Raw genomic sequence first — 24,124 nt, forward strand, 5'->3', positions numbered from 1 at the left:
GAAAATTACAAGCACTCAACTTAAAATTTAAATTTAACATTAAAAAACTTACTACCAACACATGAAACATGAAAATTACAAGCACTCAACTTAAAATTTAAATTTTTTAAAAAACACTCTCAAAAACTTACTACCAACACATGAAACATGAAAATTACAAGCACTCAACTTAAAATTTAAATTTTTTAAAAAACACTCTCAAAGTTTCAAAAATTTCAAAACACACCCTTAAAAATTCAAAATCATGAAAAAACGACTAAAATTTCAAAATATAGCAAAAAAAGAGAGTAGTTGTTTGATATTCTTTCATTAAGATATGTAAATTTAACTTTTATTTTAAGGTTTTACTATCCTTTTTGGCATCTAAAAGTAGTCTAATTTTATCAAAAAAGATAAATGTGGAGAATGATTGATAACGTCTAAAGAAAAAATAAAACAGAAGGAATGAAAGGCATTATTTTCTGAATATTTTATAGAATAGGTTTTTTGGAGTAAATTAGGAATTTTTGGAAGGGATTTTCATAAACTTTTTTTAGTACTTTTATATGTTTATGTGGAGGTTTTCATTATATAAAAGTATACTATATTTAGTATTATCTTTATTTTATAATTTTTTAAAGTCTATCAAGGATTAGGAACAAACTTCATATTATTTTTTGTGTCATTTTAGCCCACTTTTAACCAATCATCTTGTCTTATGAGCTTTAATTATTCATTTTCCTTTTAGAACGCTATTTTTTGAAGTGTTTTTTACTTTTACAATGCTATATTTTCTCAGGTCAAGCTTGGTTTCATGTTGGTCTCAATGACATGATAATTCAAATTGATTTCGGATTATATTTATTTCCTATCAATTCAATTATCAATATAAAATTTAAATAGGGTGTAGTTCATTTAAACGAATATTAAAGAAAATAAATAATCACAATGCTAAAGTTTAGAGATATAAGATATATATATATATATATATATGTTTCGTACCAAGCATAAGTTTTTATGCTTGGTAGTGAGGTGACACATTCCCCTCCACTCATTAAAATCGGGACCCACATTCACATGAGTTAGGAAGTGGTTGGGAATTTGAATGAGTGGATGTGAATATGACACTTCACTGCCAAGCATAAAATTTATGCTTAGTACCAAGCATACTCATTTTTCTCATATAGATATATATATATATATTCCAATTTAGGGTTTACCATCCCCTTTCAACATCTAAAAATAGTTTAACTCAATGCTGATAATATATATTCCAATTTAGGATTTACTATCCATTTTAGCATCTAAAAATAGTCTAAGTTGATTCTGGTTATAAAAAAGCAATGAGAGTTGATAAAAAGCATTCGGTTAAAGAATAAAAATTTGAAAAATATATGTTAGTTTAAAAATTATCGTCAGTATATAAATTGAAGTAACTATGTATAATTTTACTAATAAGTTGAAGCAGCAAAAATACATAAGTAACATTAATTAATAGAAGATTAAATCCATACGACTGATAGAAGGCTATAATATAGTAGATTAGCATTAATTGATTATAATTTAGAAAACATTAACCTCTAATATTAATAATATTTATAAGGTAAAAGAATATGAGGAATTACATATGGAGAAATAATCATAATGTTCAGAGATATCCTTTAAAAAATCAAGCTATAAATGGGAAAGTGAAGGAAATAAATCTAAAATTTGAAAAACTATTTTATCCAGATAAAGTTTTATCATCGATACAAATTATCTTAATTTTTTATGATATTTAAATTCTTATCCTATAAGGAGTTATAGTGGATTTAGATAAGATTATATCTAGATAGTTTTCGTGATGAATGGAAATTGTCTTTAAGAAGTTTTATCTTTTAAGAATTCTAGTTATTATAGAAGGGTCCCAGCCTAGCCTATAAATACAACCATAGTTCCTCCATTAGATTTAGGCTTTTCGGTAAGGCATAAGCTAGAAACTCTTTCTATTTTTCTTTATTTTATTTATTCTAACAGTAATCTAACTTTTGTTCATTGTTTATGTATATACTCAGATTATCTCTACCTTCGATTTAATTTTCTGAGTTACAGATCTATCTAGACAACAATGACTGGAGGTATATTTTAATTTAATTTATTTTTGTTGTGTGGTTTGTATTTATTTAGATTATAATTTCTTATAAAAATGTTCATGAATCACTTGAATTGACATTAACATAGGTCATACCTATCAAAGAAGCACCGACTGAGCTCCATTGAAGAATAATTTAACAACTTTATCTTAATCAAAGAAGAATTCTCCATGGAAGATACAAGAAACATCCATACGTACCTATAAAGTTCATATTTTGTTCTTCAAATACTTAAATAAAATAAAATAATAGTATTATAATTTGAGGCAAATTGGTAATGACAAATGCAGATATTTAGTTCAAATCCTTGTGAAAAATAATAGGAATAGAGCAAAGCTAACATTATTGACATAATGAAAACTTTTATTGGATAAACATTAGAAGAATTCATTATAGAGAAAAAGGTAACTCCTAATCTTATTTAAGTAATAAATTAGGAAAATAAAAAATTTCATATATATAAATTAACATTTATTCTCATTGAAATAGGGAAAAAATTCAAAGTCTGTATTTTAAGAAGCATGTGTTGAACATCAGAAATACATTCAACTTCTTTATGAAGTTAACCAAGAAGATAAAAAGATTAACGAGCCCAGAAAAGATAACAAAAAAACTGACTCTGATGTCACAATTGATGTAGATGATGAAGACATTACTCTAGAATTACACAGGAAAAAGATAAAAGCGAAGAATGATTGATCTAGCTCAATAAAAAAAAATTAAAATAAGAGTAAAAAGACATATTTTTGAATATTTTATAGAATAGTTTAATTGTTTTGAGTGAAATTAGGAATCTTTAAAAGTTATTTACATGAACAATTTTTAGTACTTTATTATACTTATGTGGATGCTTTTATCATATAAAAGTATAGTGGAGCTAGCACTAATTTTTAGTTTATTATTTTTTATGAAGTCTATCAATGATTAGAAACAAACTTCATACTCTCTTTTGTATCATTTTAGCATATCTTTAATCAATCATCTTGCCTTATTGGATTTAAGTATTCACTTTCTTTATATAACACTATTTTAATGTTTTTCACTTTTGTAACACTATACTTTTTTAGTAAAGCTTAGTTTCGTGTCGGTCCTAATTAATATGAAAATTCATATTAGCTTTAGATTATATTTGTTTCTTATCAATTCAATTATTAACATAAAAATTTAAATTGGGTGTAACACATTCAAATAAACATCAAAGAAAATAAATAATCACAATGTTAAAGTTTAAAGATAAAAGTGAGTAAAAACTATTAAAGTGGAACCGAGAAATAAATTTTAGTTAGGAAATAAGCTAAAAATATTTAATCATGATGTTTCGCCACTTGCATGTGTATAAAACCTAGTTATATTAGAGATTTTTGCACCATGCAGGAGGTTCTAAATCCTCCCACTCTTGAAACAATAGAGGGGCATTTAGGTCATTTCATTATCCCCTTTGTGGCTCACAGAACCCGATCCCTATTCCCTTCGATGTTTAAAAGGGTTAATTAGTACTAGTCCCTTAAGCCATCCATGATTACAATTTAGTCCCTCAAATCTCAACATTTGCTCATAGATCCTCATGTCAGTTGTTTTATTGCAAATTTATCCATTTGTTAGTTTTTTTGTTATTTTCTCTAACCATGATTGAGTTAACCCTTAACCTAACATCTGCAATACCTAAATATCTCCTATAGTATATGTTTTGCTCAACCTAAGTTCAGATGATTATGTGAGGTTAGAAGGAATATTGTCGTGGAAAGAGTTCTGAAATGAGTTTGGTAGTGTCAGTTTTAGCATAAGGTTATGGGTTAAAATCCCTAAGCAATGAGTGAATGCATTTTAAATGAAAGTGTTACGGGTAATCCCTCTCATCCTATTAAAGATAACAGAACATTCGCTTTGAAACCCACATTACTAAACTTAGGAGGATGAAATTGCAAGAAACGTATAGAATTGAGAGACTAATGAGTAAATACTGAGATTTTACAGATTTGTAATTATGGGTGACTTAAGGGAAAAATATGCAATCAACCCTTTTTTAAATCCCAGAGACACGTGGAGGGTTAAATTGCCAAAAAAAAAGGATCGAAAAGAGATTACTACAGAGAGTGCTTCTTCTCCCAATTCCAGCGACGATCCCCGCCGCCGGGGCGATAGTTCGAAGCATCAATAAATTAAATTCGCCGAATTATTTACAGTAGCTGCCGAATAAAACGATTCTGCGAATGCCCATCTCCCGATAAAATGGTGAGTTCTTCGAAATATTGTGCTATTAATTCTCTTACCATGCTCACGTTTCATCACTTGGCGTGATAATTGCGTTCTAGTCAAAGTTTTATGATGCGAAGATAGTTTATTTTTAGGGTTTTTTTATTACATCAGAAACCTTTAGAAATTTATTCATAAGCCCAAAGAAACAAAAATTTCCAAAGGGGTTCCCTATATTTCTAGTAAAAATTGTAAAATTTAGCATCCGTGATCATTGGAAGATGATAATTTGTGAAAAAAGTAATGCGGAATGCGTAAAGAAGCAAACTTTTTAAGATATTTTTCCTAAATTTCTAATTGATTTGCAACTTTAGCTTATATAATCACTGGAAGGTGCTAATTAGTGAAGTAAGATCGACAGTATAAAGGCCGAATAAATGATTAGGGATAAAAGCAGACAATCCTAAGTTTGAAGATTAACATTATGCCTTAAATTATAATTACTTTTTTAAAAACATTATTCACTTTTTTTTTTAATTTTTTTAGGTGACACCGTTTATAGCAGGGATGACATTAGCTGCTGCTGCTCTTGCTGGTAGATACAGTATCCAAGCATGGCAGGCTTACAAGGCACGGCCGATTGTTCCTCGGATGCGCAGATTTTATGAAGGAGGATTTCAAAGTACTATGACGAGAAGAGAAGCTGCTCTCATTCTCGGTGTTCGGTGAGAATATCTTCTATAGTAGTGTTTGACAAAAAATTTCTTACATATTTAACTGCTAGTTGAGAGATTATCTACAGAAATTATGTACATTTTTACAGTATTTCCATTTTTTTGAATGGTGTATACACTCCATTGCAAGCCTCATGAGCATGTTCTTATGATTGATCTGTGTTATAGAGTAGATAATTTTTGTGGAGAGGAATGTGAGTTCATATTTGAGTAAGCAATTGTAACCACCAATTCTCACAACAAACTCAGAGTTCCTTGTGGTGAACGTTGTTCCTCTACATACTGTAGCTTCCCTGAAATAGTAGAGCAAGATGTGTGTCTTCATTCATTATAGTTAGTTTGTTGCTAGTTGTAGTTTAGGTTGTGTTTTCTCATATATTTAGCATATTATCGTCTCTGGTACATCCACATCTGCTGAAATAAGGTTTGAAATATCGGTATCAATGTCGAATTTGCTTGCTTTTGTGTGTATCAATATCTGGAGGTTTGACAGTTCCAACAGACTCAGACCGGAATTGTTGGTACATGTAATATACACCAACAAGGACATGCCTTTATTCCAAAATTTTTTGTTTTAGCTACGTGAATCATATTTGTCCATTCATTTCTGTTATGTCATCTCCCCGTTAAGTTGAGCACTATCATATATCCTTTTCAGCTATTGTATCAATATCGGGATGTTTGACAGTTTGAGTAGTTTTAGTAAGGATTTGTGGCTACATCGAATATATTGGAGTTTAATTACAATTTTTTAATACATTGATTTCTTTTTTTAGTCTCCTCAGTATCGCACTGTACAATCAAAAGTTCGGGTATTTTAAACATGGATTTCATAACGTGTGGAAACACTTCTAGCTAATATCATCTTGTGTAGTCATTGACTCATTACTATCCATATTGATGGTGTGGATTGGTTTTGGTTGGGATGGATTTAGCATATGCTTAAGATCCAGTAAGGCACGGTAGGTACATACTAATGCCTGTTCACACTTGAAACCTTGGTCAGAATTAACTAATATGAAAATAGTATTTGAAGGCTTTTAATCTTGTATGTTGTAAGTAAAGGCAATTTAACTTTTTCTTACGATTGCTAATTGATGTTCATGTCTGCTATCTATGTTTGAAGGGGATTGTTTTGCTTAGCTTCTATAAAATGTTGAAAAATCAAAATACTGTTGAGAGACTATTTATCCAGAGGAATTGGAGTGAAGGCAAGTGAAGATCTGTTATTTTTCTTGTTTTGTTGGTACTTTTAGACAAGGACTAGCATGTTCTTACATGCTACATGTTTATGATGGACAAATTTTCCTTGTTAATGAGATGTGGATTTCCATGCAACTTCTCGTAATTCCTCTATGTCAAGTACTCTATCTGTTGAACAAAGCGTTCCACATTCGTTTCTAGCACCATTTACCCTGCTCCATTTTATTATGGTACCGAGAAATAAATACGTAAAGAGAGATTTGAAGAAAGTTCCTTCCTTAACCAGGGTGAATTTTTATGTACTTTTGGTACGAGTTGGGAATTGCAAATGCATTTAAGAAATTTTATTCAGATAATTGTTTTCGATGGTTGTGCTTAAGAGTTTGCTTGTTCATTGAGAAATAATGTTCTATATAGTATAGCAAATTACGTGTTATATTTCACTCATTAGAACTAGTTTGTTGCATCAGTTGCAATGTAGGGTCATTCTCATATTCTAGTATAACCAAATCTGTTGGAATAAAGTTTGAAATTTTAGTATTCAGTGGTATTAGTTTGCCTTGATTGGTATTAGTGTCACACGTTTCAGTGGTCTCAACAGTGTCAGGACGAATTTTTGGTACATGGAATATGTTGGAGTTTAATCACAAATTTTCTGTTCATTGATTTCTATTCTGTTTTCCCCAATACTACAATATAGACCAGCTTTTGGTATGTTAAAGGTCAGATCTCCTCACATATTGTTGTTACTAGTTAAAATCAGTATGTATAGTCATCATTATTCAATACCAATGGTGTAGATTGGTTGTGAGTGAATTGGATTAGCGTGCGTAAAATCTGCTAGAGTTTTTGCCAATAGGCCAATATATACCAATGGCAATCAAAATTTCAAACATTTATTAGATTCAACCAACATCAAACAAAAAATGGCCGAGGAAAGTTTTTAACAGCAATTGTAATACATATTCAAGGTGAACCTTTTTTTAAGGATTAAAAGTGATGTTCCTATCTGGTGCCTTATTATCGAAACAAATTTTTTGTGTCTAAATTCAGTCAAATGTTAAAGATTAAACTAGTGATAACTGATAAATTGACTATCTAGAGGAATTGGGGTGGAAGAGAGTAAATAATATTGGACCAACTTGGTAGCTGCTAGCAACTTGCTTAAAGTTCAAAAGAAGTTTTTTTTTTTTAAATTTTAGTTCTTCAATATTTTAGAGAGAAAGGCCTGTTATTTCTTTTTTGTGCTGATGCTTTTAAACAGGACCTGGCATGTTGGTATTTGCTGAGTATTTATGAAATGTAAACCTATTTTTTGCTTGTTATTGAGCCTTCCTATGGGAAAATATTATTTCTAGTGGATTACATAAGGGGATATCCCATTCATTCAAGGGGTATCCATCCAGAACATTTCAAGAATATTATGGATATTCCTGCAGACACATTAGTGGCTAATAGGAAATATCCTTGATCAACCCTGGATACCCTCCCATTGGCTCCAAATATTAACATGTAACCGTCTAGTAGGATACCCCTTTAAACCTACACCTTAAGGTAACCTCAACTTGGCCAGGTACCAGGGTATATCCTATACCTGGAGGTCCTCAACTTTTACTTCATGTTTTTATTTTCCCCCATCTTAACATTGTAGTTCTTGTTGTTGTTGTTTTCTGTTTGCTACCCATATTGAGAAATATTTCTTACGTCATCGGATTTCCATGTTTATTCTGTTCACATCTGTTTTTTTGTTTTCGGCTTAATTTTATTATGATATTATGAAATAAGTAGGTAAAGACATATTTGGAGAATGTTTTCCTTACCCAGATAAACCTTTTATTTGTATACTTTTAGTATGAATCAAGAATTGCAAATGCATTGAAGAAATTTTTATGCATGTAAATAGTAAATATGTAATTGTGTTTGATAACGGCTTATGGGTGAAAAAAACAAAAAAAATCACCCTCCAATTGTTTTCCTACTGGAATCAGCTTGAGCTTTGGCTATGGTCTACAACTTAGATTTAAGAAAGCTCCACAAAGCAACATTTCCCCCCCTGGATTGTACAAAGTAACAATTTATGATTGGTCATCATGCGTTTTAGCTAATGCAATCAGGCAGCCCTCTGGATCTTGCCCGTATACCATAGTAGTGCACAATTTTTGAAGAGCCTTATTTTCCTCGTTTGAACTATTAGAGTTTGCAAAACCATAATCATTGATTTTATTTTATTTTATTGGCTGGGTTGGGGTTGGATTATATGAGTTAATCTCCAGTCTTTGGATGATAAATGTAAAACAAATTATGAATTGCTCGTCCAAAGAGCCACAACAACAACAACAATACAGCCTTTGTCCCAAAATTTTGAATCTTGGTCTTTCATTCAGTTTTGTTCAAGTTTATCTACTCCATTACATTACGTCACTACTATATGGTCCAAAAGAGCTACAATTCCAATTGGCATTATGGATGCAGCTGTCATCAAAAATCTTTTAGGTTGTGATGGTTGGTTCAGGTATTTGTGCATCTGCTGTAGGTTTCATTTTGTGGGCATTGGATCCAGGTACTTCTTTAACTGTTTTAGTAGAATTTTATTTATTTATTTATTTTACCAGCATATAGGAGGACATATTTTCGAAAATAGTGGCTCTTAGTTTCTTTTTTACGGGAAGTTTTTAGATGGGACTGTGAGAATCATGTCGTAGAGTAAAGCCTTTTATTTTGTTTTTCTAATTTGATCATTTGTAAGATAACTTGTTGGAGTGTCTTAAATAGCCTTCAAATTCCTGACTAAATTTCAAGCGCCTGGACAAACATCTTGTCCTTAAGTTGTTTCCTTCTGCAACTTAGATATCTTCAAGCGCGTCTGAGTTGACGAATCTTGTTCGAATGTAAACTGTTTGAAGGCTTATTTTCAGAGGGCGAAACTTCAGTGGAGGTCCCCTATGTATTGGCAAAATATCATCTAGCTTCTTTATATTTGGAGATCGTTAGTGGGAGTCCCTAATGTCACCTCCATTATCAGCTCAGGTCCTTTCTACAAACTTCCATTAATTTTTTTACAAACTTCCGTTAAATATTGCTGACGTGTCAATGACATGGAGGGCATCAAGTCAGCAAAAAGAGTAAGTGAAGTTACATGTTTGACCTGCCACATCATTTACTCGTCATCAAGATTTAGCAAGAGTTTGTAAATAAAACCTAGATTGATGATGGAGATAACATTAGAGAACCCAGATGATATTTGAGTAGTACACGAGTAGTACATAAAGAACCCAGATGATATTTGAGTAGTACATGAGGGACCCTCCGCTAATAGTTGCCTTTCCAGAGAATCTTTTGGACTGATTCTGATTATGTTCTGGTTATGATTTCTCCATCCTTGTAAAATTCTATAAATAAATTTGTGACAACGGTTTAGGAATATCTTTGACAGAAGTTTGTGATCAACCGCGTGAGATCTCTTCTGCTGTTTTTTGAACTAATAAAAGGATCATTTGCCGTTGAACCTCGTTAAATATGTGTGTTTGTGATTGCCCATCTTTCTATCTGGCATTTGATCTCAATTTCCATCTCTTGCTTTGTGTTTTCCATACAATGATGTTCACAAGCCACTGAACATCCATTCTATCATATAGTTCTGTGCAGTTGCATATTTTTCTTTTAGGACTATCTCTGATTCGCCGCTCTTCATCTCGTTTTGAGTAGGGAGAGCGTCCCTGCCGATAAAGTTAAAGAAGCACACAAGAAGGTGATGGTGGCTAATCATCCAGATGCAGGAGGCAGCGATTACTTAGCTTCGAAGATTAACGAAGCCAAGGACATTATGCTTGGAAAGACCAAAGGTGGAGGCTCTGCCTTCTAAGTTCTAACTCATTGTTATGTATCGTTGCTTAAAATTTTGGAGTAAGCACCAATTATTTGCATCTGGTTGAAGTTTCTTACTTACGTGCACAAGCAATGTTGAAACTGATTAGTGTTATTTCTTTCGAGGGAGACGTGACACAGTTTTATCGACGACAATGGTAATGAGAGAACCATTTTGATTTTTTCTTTGGGTAAAGTCATTTTGATATTTCTGTGGATTTCAGAATTTGAGCTGCATGAAGCGAACAAAGCTGGAGCTTGTTTTTATGGCAGCTCGTTACAAAAAGAGAAATTTCAAAATTTTGGAAGTGGTCCTTGTTGTGCTTAGTTTAGTTTTGGTCGGTGGGAGGTGGAACAGACGTGGCACGGTTTAAGACATCAAATACTTAGTTTAGTTTATCCGAGATTGAATACAGACATTTTTTGACTTGTTCCACCCTCTAAAATGCTTTGCTACATACAAAAATACTTTTTTACCCCTCCACTCTTTATACGAAGGGGTGTTTATTCTGCGATCCGCAATATCAGCTTCGGGTTGGCACGTGTCACCCCACGACCACACGTGGAGTGCAAATCCCATGACACGTACCGAAGTTCGTGCTGGGACCAGTTAGAAAAACCGCAGCCAAACTCGAGAGGCATTCTCTCTTATCTCATCGATCGATCAATCAATCACCAGTTTCGTCTCCAACTCAAATACCCAAAATCATTTCATAAAAAAAAAAAAAAAATCTTTTTTTGGGGGAGAAATCTGAGTCTCAAATTAAGCGAAGGCAATGAGCACAGCAACTTTTGTGGAGGTGATACTGGCAATTCTCCTCCCTCCTGTTGGGGTCTTTCTTCGCTATGGTTGCGGTGTAAGTTTCTCCTCTCATCAACCGTAATTAAATGTCTAAAATCAAGTTACAGCGTTTTCTCAATGTTAGTCCCTCAAATTATTGAAATTGCTATTAGGTCCTCCAATTTTTACAAGTTCTTTCGAGATCGTAGTTTCCCTCTCCAAGCAATACTAGCAGTAGAAGGATACAAGAATATAAGGATGATTTGAGGGACTGATTTTAAAATATTTCTGATTAATGGAACTAGTATTAAAGAAACCCAAATTTGTATAGATTTTACGAAACAGAAAGCAAATTTATAGGAATAACAAAACACTTTACCTAGAAAATTAAAAAGGACGGTTTATCTTCTCATTTTCAATTTTTTGGTTAAATATTAATCATGTAGATGATAATTTTTAAGATATATAGCAATCATATCCATGTTCATGTGGAAGACGCTATCCTCTCATTTTCCCCAAGAAAGAAAAAAAAATGAAAAAAAGTTTAAATAGTCATGTGATTAGTAACTTTTAATTTTACAAGATCAAATTCTACTTTTCGAAGGGATCAAATTTCTATCAATCAGCAAAATCTTGGGGAGTTCCTTATAATTGACCCTTCTCAAAGTGACAAGCTTCTGTTCTAGTCTTATTCTATGTTGTAATATTCAGATCATATGATTTAATTTAATAAACTGTTTTTTTTTTATAATTTGGTGATTATGGTTGCAGCTGGAGTTTTGGATCTGTCTGCTGCTGACCTTTTTGGGATACATACCTGGGATTATCTACGCCCTGTATGTATTAGTTGGATGATCATAGTTTTTCTTTCCATGGAATGCTAGATGTATGAACGTATGTTTTGAGACATGACGTGGAGTTTAATTAATGTGAATGTATTAGTTTGCATTTAAGTTTTTTTTTTGCCTCCTTTAATTCTTTTCGACCCCTTGGATTTGGATGAACTTCACAGTTTGGTGTGTCCTCTAGTTAAGTAGTGAGGAGTAAATCACAAACTATTTGAACTTGTGTTTATTGTAGCCTATGTTGTAATTTTTTTGGGTGAGAGAATCTTGGCTTAGAGCAAGTGCATCAAGCTCCCAGTTGGGAGTCCTAGTCAGCAAGCTCTCAAGAGCTCTCAAGCATTTTGGAATAAAAAATTATAAAAATAAGCCTTTGGTGCACCTCCTTATTTTATGGAGCTCCAACAAGCTTCTAGTTAGGAGCTCCAACAATATCAAAAAAACCTCTCTTCTATAAAAAAAACTCACTTCTATTGCAAAGGTACAAAGGCCAAAGACTTTTTCGTAAAAGAAATATTTCTTTAAAGTTTGGGAGCTCCCAAGCGCTCCATAAATTTGTGGAGCGCTTGGGAGCTCCGTGACACAAAGCCCTAGGTTTTGTGCCACGAAAGCTCTCAGAGCTCCCTTAGGAGCTTGCTGGAGCAAGTCCAACAAGCTCCCACCGCCACCTCAGCCTTAGGAGGTGCGGTGGGAGCTTGATGGACTTGCTCTTAGTATTAAGCAAGTAAACTCCTAGATCGGGGGCCACCCTTTGGTGTCATGTCAATATTGATACAAGCATCACGATGCCTAATAATTATCCACTTTTTAATTTATCGACAATAAAGTATTATTTAATTATATTGATTTAAAGCGTTTTAATTGTTAAAATTAAAATGGTTTAGGTTTGACCAAAAAGTTTGGTCTAACAAATTCAATAAATCAATTGAAGTCTGGTTCAATTATTTACCTAAATCGAGACCAAAAAGTTTGGTCTAACAAATTCAATAAATCAATTGAAGTCTGGTTCAATTATTTACCTAAATCGGTTCTCATCTCAAACTAAATTTCGCTAGTTTAAACTAAAGCTAGTTTAGAACTAATATATGACTTATCTTTAATTTGTTTCAAGTTTGAGTTAGTTCTCATAATATTTTTGGAACTATACATAATCTAAATTATTTCAGACTAGCCCATCTTAGAATTCTTCATATTTAAAATTTTGATTGTTTTTAATGGATATCAAAGCGATTTGTATGAGGGAAAAAATCCAGTTAAATTTTGTTTGGTTGTACATGCATTTTGTTGAGGATATATGTAAGAACATAAATTAAGGTGAAATCATCACATGTTTAGGGAATCATATTTAATGCAAGCTATAACATTAAAAACAACAAACAAACATTATGTTTAATAAAAATCTAGGATTTTAAGCTTGTGGGTCCCAAATTTCAATGTAAAATTCGCTGAGGCCTGTTTGTTTTCATGAAAATAATTATGAAGTAGCTAAAGTAGAGAGGGTAGATGTTACTTCTGTTACTTCCGAGCAAAATAGCATGTTTATTTTTTTTAAAAACATACTCTCAATATTTATTTAAATGCTGATGTGACGCTTATGTGTCATTTCTACTTCCGAAATGTTTTTTCACTCATCATCGCTCGGAAGTAGCCCGAAAGTAGGTGAAATATGCATTAAGTAGGAAATAAATAAATTTTCTTATCAATATTTCCTTTATTAATTATTTCCTAATAACTTTTCATTGTCATCCTTAACGGAGAATAAGAAATATCATTTCCACTACCTTAAAAATATATGCGAGACAAAAAATAAAAATATTACTTCTACTACTTTTTACTTTGTAAATTTGTAAATTATTTTTTTGATATATTTTCTAATTTCGATATTTCTATCAAACCAAATGGGCCCTAACCTGCATGGAAACAAACGGCTAGTAAAGCTGTCAAACTAAGATTATGAACTTTGATCAAAACGAATATTAACAGATTTGGTTTAGTATGGTTAGAAACTGATTCTAATTTCTATTGGAAACTCATACAGTAGATGTTAGAACAAAATTAATGACTTCGAAATTTAAAGCATTTTTAACCAAAGAGCTTCTTCTGGATTAGTTGACAAGCTGGCTTAGCTACTCGAAGAGGAGGGAAATTTTACATTGGATTAGCAAAGGATTTGACATTACGCAAATAGTTAAGGAGAAATTAATTTATTGTATTAGTATCGTTTGTTGGATTATTTACTGTTGGGAATTTAACGCCGAAACCCCTAAACAGCAAAAACGCGGAATAGAGAAAATACACCAAGATTTAACGAGGTTCGGCAACCGCCTACGTCCTCGAGAGCCTCACAGAAAAAATCTTATTAAACAACAAGAAATTACAAAGCTTGAGCCGATTTCAGTAAATACAACGGTAACATTGTAGCTACAGTGTTACTCTTTAATACCCCTTTAATTCCCTTCACCCCTCTTTAATTCCCTTCTTAATGTCTCCCCTCAATACACGATTGAGAGCTGGAGAGAAAGGGAACAGAGAGAGAAAGAGATCCGCCGCCAGGGGTTTCTGGAGATCGCGAGAGAGAGGGGAAGCAACGTTGGGGGCTAGGGTTTTGGGTTCCCTTTTATAAGGGAACTCTAAGGCTGGCGACAGGCTGTCGTCAGCCATTCGAGCTCGCCCGAAGTGAACACAAGCTCGCCTGTTCCAACCCGTTCGAGTTCGCCACCAAAACGCCCAAACTCGCCTGCACGAGTCCGCCTGGAGATCGCCAACTCGAGCTCGCCTGCAACTCTGGATCTTGAGCTCGCCTTCAGCTCGCTTGCGTCGTCCCCTCGAGCTCGCCGGAGCTCCTCGCCTGAGCTTCATCCTCGCCTGGAGAAGCTCGCCTGCAAGGTTTGGGCTTCACCCCCAATTCAACATTTACTTGATGTCAAATCATGCAAAGTCGTTTATTTCTAGTAATTTCAAGTCCCATTGTTCTAGTAATTTCCATTGTATTACTATCGTTTGACATTACGTAAGTAGTTAAGGAGGAAAATAGCTACAAGAAGACGGTCGCCGTGGCTTGGAGTATGATATTTTTTTTTTTTAAAGTTTGCTTTGTAACTTTCTTCATAATGACTACATTTTAAGAACTACTTAGTTATACTTTTGGAGTCGAGAGTATGTCCTTAACTTGCAACAACCATCTGATCATAGCCATGGAAGTCTCAAAAATAAAAAAAAATAAAAAAGGTAATTACAGAGGTTGAATAAAAAAGGTAATAAAATCAAGAAAGTAGCTTTCTCAAAAAAGAAAGTAGCTTTCCAAAATGTGACGATGTTAGATATATTGGGTAGAAACGTTTCCCAGCTGTAAACTCGGAAACGGACTGGAAACTTAATAAAAATGCAATAAAACAATATGGTCTTCCCAAGATAATTTTCGAGCAGCGCTATTTGGCTCGCGCTTTAACGCGCGAGCCAACGCGCACAGATACAGGGGGTGGGCCCCACTGACACAGTGGGGCCCACCCTCCTGTCTGTGTGCGCCGTTGGCTCGCGCGGTTTAAAAGCGCAGATGCCAACAGCTGTTTTCGATAAATTTTCTGGGATGGAAGCAAAATAAAACCATATAACATAAAACTTTCATTAATCAGTTATTTTTATTTATTTTGTTATTTTGGGATGAAATCCTAAAGAATGCTTGGAAATGAGTTCCAACATGGCTTTCCATTTTCTATTTTTTCGGGAAATGAACCAAACAATCCATAATTTAAAATTAAATTTTTTTTGGACCAATAGGGGGGGACAAGTGAGGTGTCCCCCTCCTATTGGATAATGAGTTGATCATATCACTAATGATATGATCAACTCATTATCCAATAGGAGGGGGACACCTCACTTGTCCCCCCTATTGGTCCTATATTTTGGGTCCCTTTAGCAAAGCTCTAAAACTATATCTACATCTATGAGACTTCTTTGGAACTCCCCAAAGTTTAGCGAGATTTGTGCAAAAACCCCCATATTTGAACTTGGATCAGGTCACCTCCCCTTCTTTTCCGTGAATCACCGAACAGTTGATAAATAATTCACAATTGCATGACGGTAACGATACGCGCGGTAACGTGATCTTCACTCATATGAACCCCCTGAACAACGACTAACTTCCATTAACCGCTCTCACTCCCCTCCTCGTCACTTGCAGAAACGAGGTACGGAGCTCAAATCATCTTTCCTTTTTTTTTCATTTTAATCCTCAATTTTGTAAAAACTGCACACCGTAATACCATTTCTAATCAAGAACGAAGAAAGAATTGTTAGGGTTTCTTTTAGTTCTTGTTAATATCGAGAATAAATGGTTCCAGGGTTTTGTTCTTCTAATTCTCCGTCTGAAATTGGGTAAAAAGTTATGGCTTGTTGTTCACTAACAGATTGTAGCATTTTGATCAAGAACCGAAAAGGATTTCTAGGGTTTCTTTTAAAGACGATTCAATTGGGCAAGGGGGGTTTTGTTGTTGGAGCAGAGAACATTAAAATTGATGATCCCTTTACATAGGCAAAGGGGAAAGTGAATGATTTTCTTTGTATTTATCCTCAAAATTATTTCTTATTATCAAGAATGAATGATTATAGGGCTTCTGTTAAATATGATTATAGGGCTTCTAGGGTTTGCAGGTTGTTATACTTTTTTTTTTCCGATTCATGGGCTCAAACGCTAGCGAGGCCGATGAGAATGGCCTTGAGGGCTCCAATGCACCCCCAGTCAAAACCCTAGAAGATAACAAACCGGTAACGGATGTTGGTAACGAGTCTCAAAATCAAAATGGTAATTGCAAACAAGAGGAGTTAGGGGGTTCTGTTAATGGAGTGGAGACCGTAAAGAAAGATGATTCCTTTATAGAAACAAAGGAGACAAAGTTTTACGTTGGTGATTTGGTTTGGGGCCAAGTTTCCGGTTGTGCTTGGTGGCCAGGGCAAATCTTTGATTCAAAATGTGCGTCAAAAATGGCATTGACGAATCTGGCGTATGTTCAGAGGATGAGTGGGGGGAATACTGAAGATCTTTTTTTGGTTGCATTCTTTGGTGACAGAACATTTGCTTGGCTGCCCGAGTCCCAATTGAAGCATTTACAAGAAAATTTCTCAAAGATGGTGAAGAAGAGTCGTGCAGTGTCATTTGTGAAAGGAGTTGATGAAATTCTTGAAGAAGTTTCGACGCACGTTAAGCTTGGTATGACCTGTGAATGCTTTGTGGATGAGACTTATACTGATTTAAAGAAAGAGAGAGTTGACAATTCTGGGATTAGGAGAAGAACATCGAGGCCTCCTGTTGATAGGTCCATAATTGTGAATACTTTTCAACCCAATTCTCTTCTTGAGCAACTCCGGGTTTATGCTCAGTGCCCACTTGGACAGTTCAATAGACTGGAGCTTAAAAAAACTGTAGCTCAACTGAAGGCCTTTAAACACTCAAAGAATTCGAAGGTTGAAGGTAAGCTTGTACAGGAGAAAACAGAGGAAGTTGTTGATGAAGAGTGTTCCTCCGGAGAAGAGGAAGTTGCTGATGAAGAGTATTCCTCTTCAAATGAAATGCTGGCACAACTCTGCCTGCTTGCTAGAGACCCTACGGGTGGTTACAGTTTTATTCCTAAGATTATACGTTTCTTCACTGCTTTTAGGGCTTATCGCTTATGTAGTTATTCCAAGTATCCGGATCCTTTGGGAAGAACAACAGGTAGTAAAAGAAAAGCAGCAGGCTCCAGGCCTTCCTATTCTCTAATGTATTCTGATATTGTACTCCAAGGTAAGAGGAAAGGAAGCTCTCAGAACAAGGTGCAACAGAAGAAGAAGAAGAAGACGAAGGAGAAGGCTATCGAAAAAGAGACACCAACTGGTTTTTTATTTCAATGAACCTGATGATCTCCCTTCTGCGGCTGATTTAATCGAGTTTTACAGCTCTTATGGACCTCTCATAGTGGAAAGAACTGAGGTTCAGATAGAAGAAAACTGTGCTCAAGTTGTTTTCAAATACTCTCATGATGCAGAAGAAGCTTTTCATGTCAAGAAATACACGGTGTTGCAAAATTGGTGCTTTGCCCATGAGGGAGGGCAGCTTAGAACCTCAAGGTACACCTCCTAGTCTCTTGCATGGCTTTTAATTGTTGAAATAAAATTGTCTTTTTAATTTTAATGCTCATTGTAACAGAAATTCTCTTTTATTTGCAGACGGCACTGAAGTTGCAAGTGATGCTATTACTACATTAGATGAAGCTGTTTGTAGCAGATACTTTGACTGACTAAACAAACAAAGAGGTTACACTGGTATGTTGCATTTTACATGATCAGACAAGTTCAAAGTTTTTTGTCCTATAATAGAAATGGATCTTTATGAAGAAGGTCTGCTCTTGCAAAAGCTGCCGAGTTTTATGCTGGCATTTTCTGGGCTTGATTTTTGGCTACTTTCAGTTCTGTGCGTTTGTTGAATATGTAAATACATTAAGGTCGCACACGGTGTACAGAAGTTTTGGATGTACTAACCTTAGAAGACTATCTTCTTCAGATAATGAAGTAAATACTGTTTCTCTTACGATATTTTATGGTGCTTGTTTTGTCTATTTATAGCTTCCAGAGCTCTTAGTTAATTTTCAAGTGTCCCCAAAAATCATTTATGTTCGTGAAATAGTTTTGAAATATTTCATAGACATGTTTTTCATCAGGCAATCTGTGGCATTGTCATCCAATTTTTGTCATTAGGAGTGGTTGACAGTCATTCAGAGCAACTTCAGTAGGAGATTAAACCTTTACAGTTATTGACACAGTTCTAAATTCTGGCTTTTGCTGTGTTTCAGCAAATTTGATTGCGGTATCTTATTATCTTTTACATTTTTAATCCAAAGAAAAGATTGTCATATACTTTCCTTGAATGACCTATTTGGGAGAAAACTTGTGCCGTTCATGCACAAGCACATTACTTGAAGAAATTCCTTTCGGGAACCACAGGAAAGCTGATTAAACTGTAAAGAGTGGTTGTTTATGTGTCACACTGTTGCAAATTTTCAAACCAATTGCAGGAGAGGTCGAGAGTTCAGAGGGAGGTGAGATTGAAGAGGCTAGCACTGAGCGTGCCATTGATACCACGGTAACTGAGGTCGAGGCCGCTGACGTGGCCAGATTTGGGGTCGCAAGTGACTCCCTCCCAGTCGCAGCAGTTGGAGCCAGGTTTCCACGAAACCAGGGGGCCGCGAGCTCCGAAGGGATAATAATACGTGTTGAAAGAGACACCACGAATTAAGTCGAGGAGGGAAGACCTCTCGGATGGGAGGCAGTCGACAGTATGAGCAGCAGATTTGAAGGATCGCAGCATGAGTATTACTACCAGGAATAATAGTATAGAATGGGGAAGCCGACCAGATATTGCGATGCCCATGCTAACGCTAACTAACTAATATTTAATTATTAATTTGATACCCAAAGAGAATGTGCAATTAACGGATATAAATAAAATGAATTACTGGGCACGAATTATTGGACGTGTTGGAAACGTTTGCAAGTGACAGCATGGAGAAGACTTCCACGGACGACGACGACGAAGACTTGGATTGACTTTCTGTATTGCAAGGATTGGGTAAGAGCGTAAAGGAATCAGGTAGCATTGAACACTACATGAAGCTTTGTAAGAGGCTATCTAATATTGAATTGATTAGATCATGTCTTGTGTATTTGTATGTACATAGATATAAGCTGAGGGCAGTGAACATGCTTTGAAGGAAAAGTCGTTGCTGAGCACAGAGTATTGTATACATGAGTGGGAGAAAATATTATACATATATATAGTTCCAAGGTTTGGTTATATAATACATAGTGATATCTGGAAAAAAATTATTGATTTTTTGGGTGTTTTTTTAACGATATCTGAGGAACTTAGAGTATTGATTGATTCTGGATGAGGTTTCATTATAGTTGTTGGATTACCTACTGTGAATAAGATGAATGGTGATTTGATAATGATGGTCTTTCTTCCTGAGACAACATAAAATATAAAGCAGACTTTGAGTGCATTCAGTGTTGCTTATGAAAATTGTGGTCTCAAATTCAAAAGTAATGTTTAGCTTATGAAAATAGTGGTCTCAAATTCAAAAGTAATGTTTATTTGCCAAATTTCTTGCTTTTGGTTATTAACATTATCAACTTCGAGCTTTCATCAAAATCAAAAGGCAAATATTATTGACGAGAGGATCCAAACCCAATAATGCCAACATCTAGCATTCATAAAAAATTGTCGAAGTAACATTTTAGAGCACAAAAATCACAGCGATGTCTACATTCTTTTGAAGGAAAGTATACCCATTCCAAACATCAACGATTTAAATAGTGCTAAATGATTGGGGTTTGAAAGTGGTCAACACACTTATTTTATGCGTACTGCATTATGAACAATGAATCTTCGATTAAAACACAATAGATACATTGTAGTGAGCTACAAGCCATTTTATTTATTTCTTCGTATCCAATCTAAGCTTCAGCAGCTATATTTTAAAAAACATGAAAAGCTGAAAGATAAAAAAGGGGCATTTATATTTAAAAACCATGAAAACATGAGAGATAAAAAAGGGCTCAAGAATAGCTAGATGTTGGTAGTATTTTGCCTTTTCCAAAATTTCATTTGCACATAGCGAAGCACAAAGGTCACCGCAAATCCTACTCCAAATCCCAAGCCGATTAATAGCGCAAGTACAATGATATAGGTTGACGGTGATGAATGGTCAGAGGTTGTAGGTTGCACTGCACTTGTCTGATTTGGGCTTCCGTTGTTGCATTGCTTTGATAACGGACTTCCACAGAGTCCATCGTTATCCAGGTAAGAAGCATTCGGAAATGTATAGAACTGATTACTTTGAGGAATTCTTCCCGTTAGATTGTTGCTAGAAAGGTTCAAAAAAGCTAAGAACGTGAGAGAAGTCAATTCTTGAGGAATCTGTCCAGACAAATGGTTTGCAGAAAGATCCAATCTTTCAAGTTGCTTCATGTTTCCAATTACTGAAGGAATCTTTCCTGTGAGAGAATTTCGTGATAAATTCAACATGTGAAGGCCTTGGAGTTTACCGATCGCCTCAGGAATATTACCATCAAAGTTGTTATTTGAGAAATCCACAAACGTATATGATATCGCTAATATTCTCAGAAAGGTATATTCATACCCGTTAGTTGTGACTGAAACTTCATAGTTATAACCATCTTTATCAATTATGTCATCACTTAGATTCTTAGTGGAGAAACTCATCATGGACTTTAGATTGTTGAAACAATTTGAAGGCAAATTTCCATTGAAGTGATTGGAAGATAGATCAAATATCAGCAATTTCAAAAATATGTTATTTGCCTCAGGATTTTCTGTAACTTTGACTTGCCCACGAAGTGCATTTCCTCGAAGAACTAGAACAGAGATGTTAATCATTTGTCCCAACCAAGATGGAAAACCTCCAACAATCTGATTGTTCCCAAGGTCTAAAACCTTTAGCGACCCACAATTGAGCAAAGTTCGAGTAATTGGACCTTTCAAACGATTGTCACTGAGGATCAATGACTCCAGCATGCATTCTTTACTAAAATGTCTAGGAATTTCCCCTTGAATTTTGTTCCCTTTTAGATTCAAGTCAGTAAGAGATTTGATATCGAATAGACACGAAGGGATTGAACCACTCAAACTATTTCCAGACAAGTCGAGGACTTGGAGATATTGTGCTTCACAGATGGATGATGGGATTTCTCCAGTAAGATTATCGTTCCTGAGCAGAAGATGAGTGCAGTATAAAAGATAGGAGGAAATGTTAGGCGGGATAACTGATGAGATGCTATTGTTTGAGTAATCTATGAATCTGAATGTCGTCGAAGGAAGAAAAATTGGTCCCTGAAGTGAGTTTGAATGGAGATCAAGAGCACCGATATCACCATGTTTCCAAGAGAGAATATGTGGGCCTTTGAAATGAGTGAATTTATTCATGGAGAGATTCAAATAATATCCCTCGTCTAATCCCCAAATCCATTCTGGTATTCCGCCGCTAATCTTGTTATCAGAAAGGTCCAATTGCTCGAGTTCATGTTGATATCTTAGAAACACAGGCACTTTGATGAGGTTGCATGACGCCAAGCCTAAATAATTAAGTCTGGAAAAGGTGTCGGAATAATTAACACCACTATCTTCTTGTACATATAATCTATTGTTCCGAGAGAGGTCGAGCTCTGTTAAGTTCGTGAGGTTTCTTATCATGCCGAGCTCCATCGTTCCATTAAAGTTGTTTGATGATAGGCAGAGTGACTCGAGGGCTGAGAGCTTAAACAAGGATATTGGAATCTGTCCTTGAAGTTGATTATAACTCAGATCAAGATCACCTAAGGACATGGAAGGATTTGAGAACTCTTTTAACTCACCAGAGAATTGGTTATGAGAGAGGTACAACATCTCTAAAGCAGGGTGGGTAAACAATGAGACTGGCACCGATCCAGAAAAGAAGTTGGAATATAGATCTAAGGATGTGAGATGAGTCAGATTTCCAATAAAAGTGAGGATCGGACCTGTGAAATTGTTGTTGTCAAGATCCAAGTCAGAGAGCCGGAACAAATTTCCAATCCAACTGTGCACCGCACCTGTTAATTCATTCTCCGAGAGATCTAAATGTGCGAGCTGGGTAAGATTCCCGATGGAAGATGGCATCATCCCGGTCAGACCGCATTCTGCGATAAGTAGTGTAGTCAGGTACTTGAGATTCGAAATAGAGTCTGGTATATTCCCGGATAAATTCGTCGCCCCTAAGATCAAACTTTGCAAAGCATTGTTGTTTGGAAAATCCGGCAGATTCCCAGAAAGCATCGGATTCCGGGGTAGGTGGAGATGAGTCAGGTTGGCGTGTGATGTCAAGATGTCTGTCGGCAACAATCCTACGACTCCAAGTATATAGTATATAATAAATAAGGAAATAATGCTTAATTATAAAACTAATTAAATAAACAAGTAGGCTTACCTGGGAGATTACACTCCCTCAAACTGAGCACTTGAAGGTGAGGCATCGAGGTGGACAAAGCACTTCCCCAGTCTAGGTTCGAGGACATGTCGATGCCGTCGAGATCGAGCTCCCTCAGATTGCTAAGGTTTCCAACTAGGTCTAGGTTCGAGGACATGTCGATGCCGTCGAGATCGAGCTCCCTCAGATTGCTAAGGTTTCCAACTAGCGTCCGGAAACTTGGATGGCGGAGTTGTACGTAATCGCCGCTGTAGTCGTGCTCGCTGAGGTCGTGGGTTGAGTAGATGTTGCTTAATAAGCTGAGGTCGAGGGAGATGAGGTCGGTTAAGCGAGAGATGCCGACGGGGATCTGACCACTGAATCCGGCAAGTGAGAGATTGAGACGGGTGAGTTGTGTAAGGTTCTCAAACCCCACCTGAGGAAAGTGCCCTTGAAAGAAGTTGTAGGAGAGGTCGAGAGTTCGGAGGGAGGTGAGATTGAAGAGGCTAGCACTGAGTTTACCATTGATACCACGTTGACTGAGGTCGAGGCCGCTGACGTGGCCAGATTTGGGGTCGCAAGTGACTCCCTCCCAGTCGCAGCAGTTGGAGCCAGGTTTCCATGAAACCGGGGGGCCGCGAGCTTTGGGATAATCAGGTATTTTAATGCCCATGCCGAAGGAGACACCGTGTATTATGTCGAGGAGGGAAGACCTGTCAGATGGGAGGCAGTCGACGGTAGTATTGGTATGACGAGCAGCAGCGCATGCGGACGGGATCAGCAGCAGCGACACTATTAGAAGTAGTATACAATGGACAAGTAGCCGATCAAGTATTACAATGCCCATGCTAACTAATATTTAATTAATACTTTGATACCCAAAGGTGAATGAGCAGTTAACGGATATAAATAGGAGGAGAGAAGATGAAGACAGATGAAGGAGCAGGCTGGAGCGGTCTTCCTCGCTTGCTTGGCTTGGTCAACGGGAAATTGGTAGCTAGCGATCTGGGAAGCACAAGGAAGCAGAGGAAAGAAGGCCCGCCAGAAAGAGGGGGGTTGGAGACCACGGAACGATGTACGAAAGAGACTCGTCGAAAGCTATATATATATATATATATATATCGAAGTGGGCAATAGAGTGCTGCTTCTTATGAAAAAGCCCTCGATGCTGTGTGAAAGAGCGGCGGGGAATGACTGGGCTCAGGAGTGGGGAAGACTTCCACGGACGACGACACGAAGACTTGGAAAATGCCCCCGATGCTGTGTGAATGAGCGGCGGGGAATGACTGGGCTCAGGAGTAAAGTCTAACATAGTGTGGAAAATGGGCAGATAGAGAAGGAAGGGCCAACACTGTTCATTGAAATGTATGGTACTACACAGGCAATACTATTCGTTTTTGGAGTTTTGAAAAGTAAGGTGATG

The 24,124-nt window shown here is 35.9% G+C and overlaps 4 protein-coding genes across 4 annotated transcripts; 3 read left to right on the plus strand and 1 right to left on the minus strand.

Annotated features, from left to right (window-relative positions):
• Nucleotides 4,176-10,290, plus strand: LOC109842720 (mitochondrial import inner membrane translocase subunit TIM14-3-like). Its single transcript, XM_020411582.1, has 3 exons — nucleotides 4,176-4,343; nucleotides 4,851-5,029; nucleotides 9,947-10,290. The coding sequence occupies exons 1-3, from the start codon at nucleotides 4,341-4,343 to the stop codon at nucleotides 10,101-10,103; spliced, it is 339 nt and encodes a 112-aa protein (XP_020267171.1). The 5' UTR covers nucleotides 4,176-4,340; the 3' UTR covers nucleotides 10,104-10,290.
• LOC109842721 (low temperature-induced protein lt101.2) lies at nucleotides 10,405-11,960 on the plus strand. Its single transcript, XM_020411584.1, has 2 exons — nucleotides 10,405-10,962; nucleotides 11,658-11,960. The coding sequence occupies exons 1-2, from the start codon at nucleotides 10,882-10,884 to the stop codon at nucleotides 11,739-11,741; spliced, it is 165 nt and encodes a 54-aa protein (XP_020267173.1). The 5' UTR covers nucleotides 10,405-10,881; the 3' UTR covers nucleotides 11,742-11,960.
• On the plus strand, nucleotides 16,217-18,255 carry LOC109843073. The gene is made up of 2 exons (XM_020412004.1): nucleotides 16,217-17,830; nucleotides 17,930-18,255. The coding sequence occupies exon 1, from the start codon at nucleotides 16,406-16,408 to the stop codon at nucleotides 17,612-17,614; it is 1,209 nt and encodes a 402-aa protein (XP_020267593.1). The 5' UTR covers nucleotides 16,217-16,405; the 3' UTR covers nucleotides 17,615-17,830; nucleotides 17,930-18,255.
• Nucleotides 20,198-22,128, minus strand: LOC109843150 (receptor-like protein 12). Its single transcript, XM_020412082.1, has one exon. The coding sequence runs from the start codon at nucleotides 22,101-22,103 to the stop codon at nucleotides 20,328-20,330; it is 1,776 nt and encodes a 591-aa protein (XP_020267671.1). The 5' UTR covers nucleotides 22,104-22,128; the 3' UTR covers nucleotides 20,198-20,327.

The sequence above is a fragment of the Asparagus officinalis genome, chromosome 5 (assembly GCF_001876935.1).
Source record: "Asparagus officinalis chromosome 5, Aspof.V1, whole genome shotgun sequence".
In the NCBI taxonomy this organism is placed as follows: domain Eukaryota; kingdom Viridiplantae; phylum Streptophyta; class Magnoliopsida; order Asparagales; family Asparagaceae; genus Asparagus; species Asparagus officinalis.

What these genes read in the sequence shown, in the direction of transcription:
- LOC109842720 (XM_020411582.1), top strand. An exon ending in GCTCTCATTCTCGGTGTTCG is followed by an intron (nt 5,030 to 9,946) that starts GTGAGAATATCT and finishes CGTTTTGAGTAG; the next exon opens with GGAGAGCGTCCCTGCCGATA.
- LOC109842721 (XM_020411584.1), top strand. Translation starts at nt 10,882, where the DNA reads ATGAGCACAGCAACTTTTGTGGAGGTGATACTGGCAATTCTCCTCCCT. An exon ending in TTCTTCGCTATGGTTGCGGT is followed by an intron (nt 10,963 to 11,657) that starts GTAAGTTTCTCC and finishes TTATGGTTGCAG; the next exon opens with CTGGAGTTTTGGATCTGTCT.
- LOC109843073 (XM_020412004.1), top strand. Translation starts at nt 16,406, where the DNA reads ATGGGCTCAAACGCTAGCGAGGCCGATGAGAATGGCCTTGAGGGCTCC.
- LOC109843150 (XM_020412082.1), bottom strand. Translation starts at nt 22,103, where the DNA reads ATGTCCTTAGGTGATCTTGATCTGAGTTATAATCAACTTCAAGGACAG.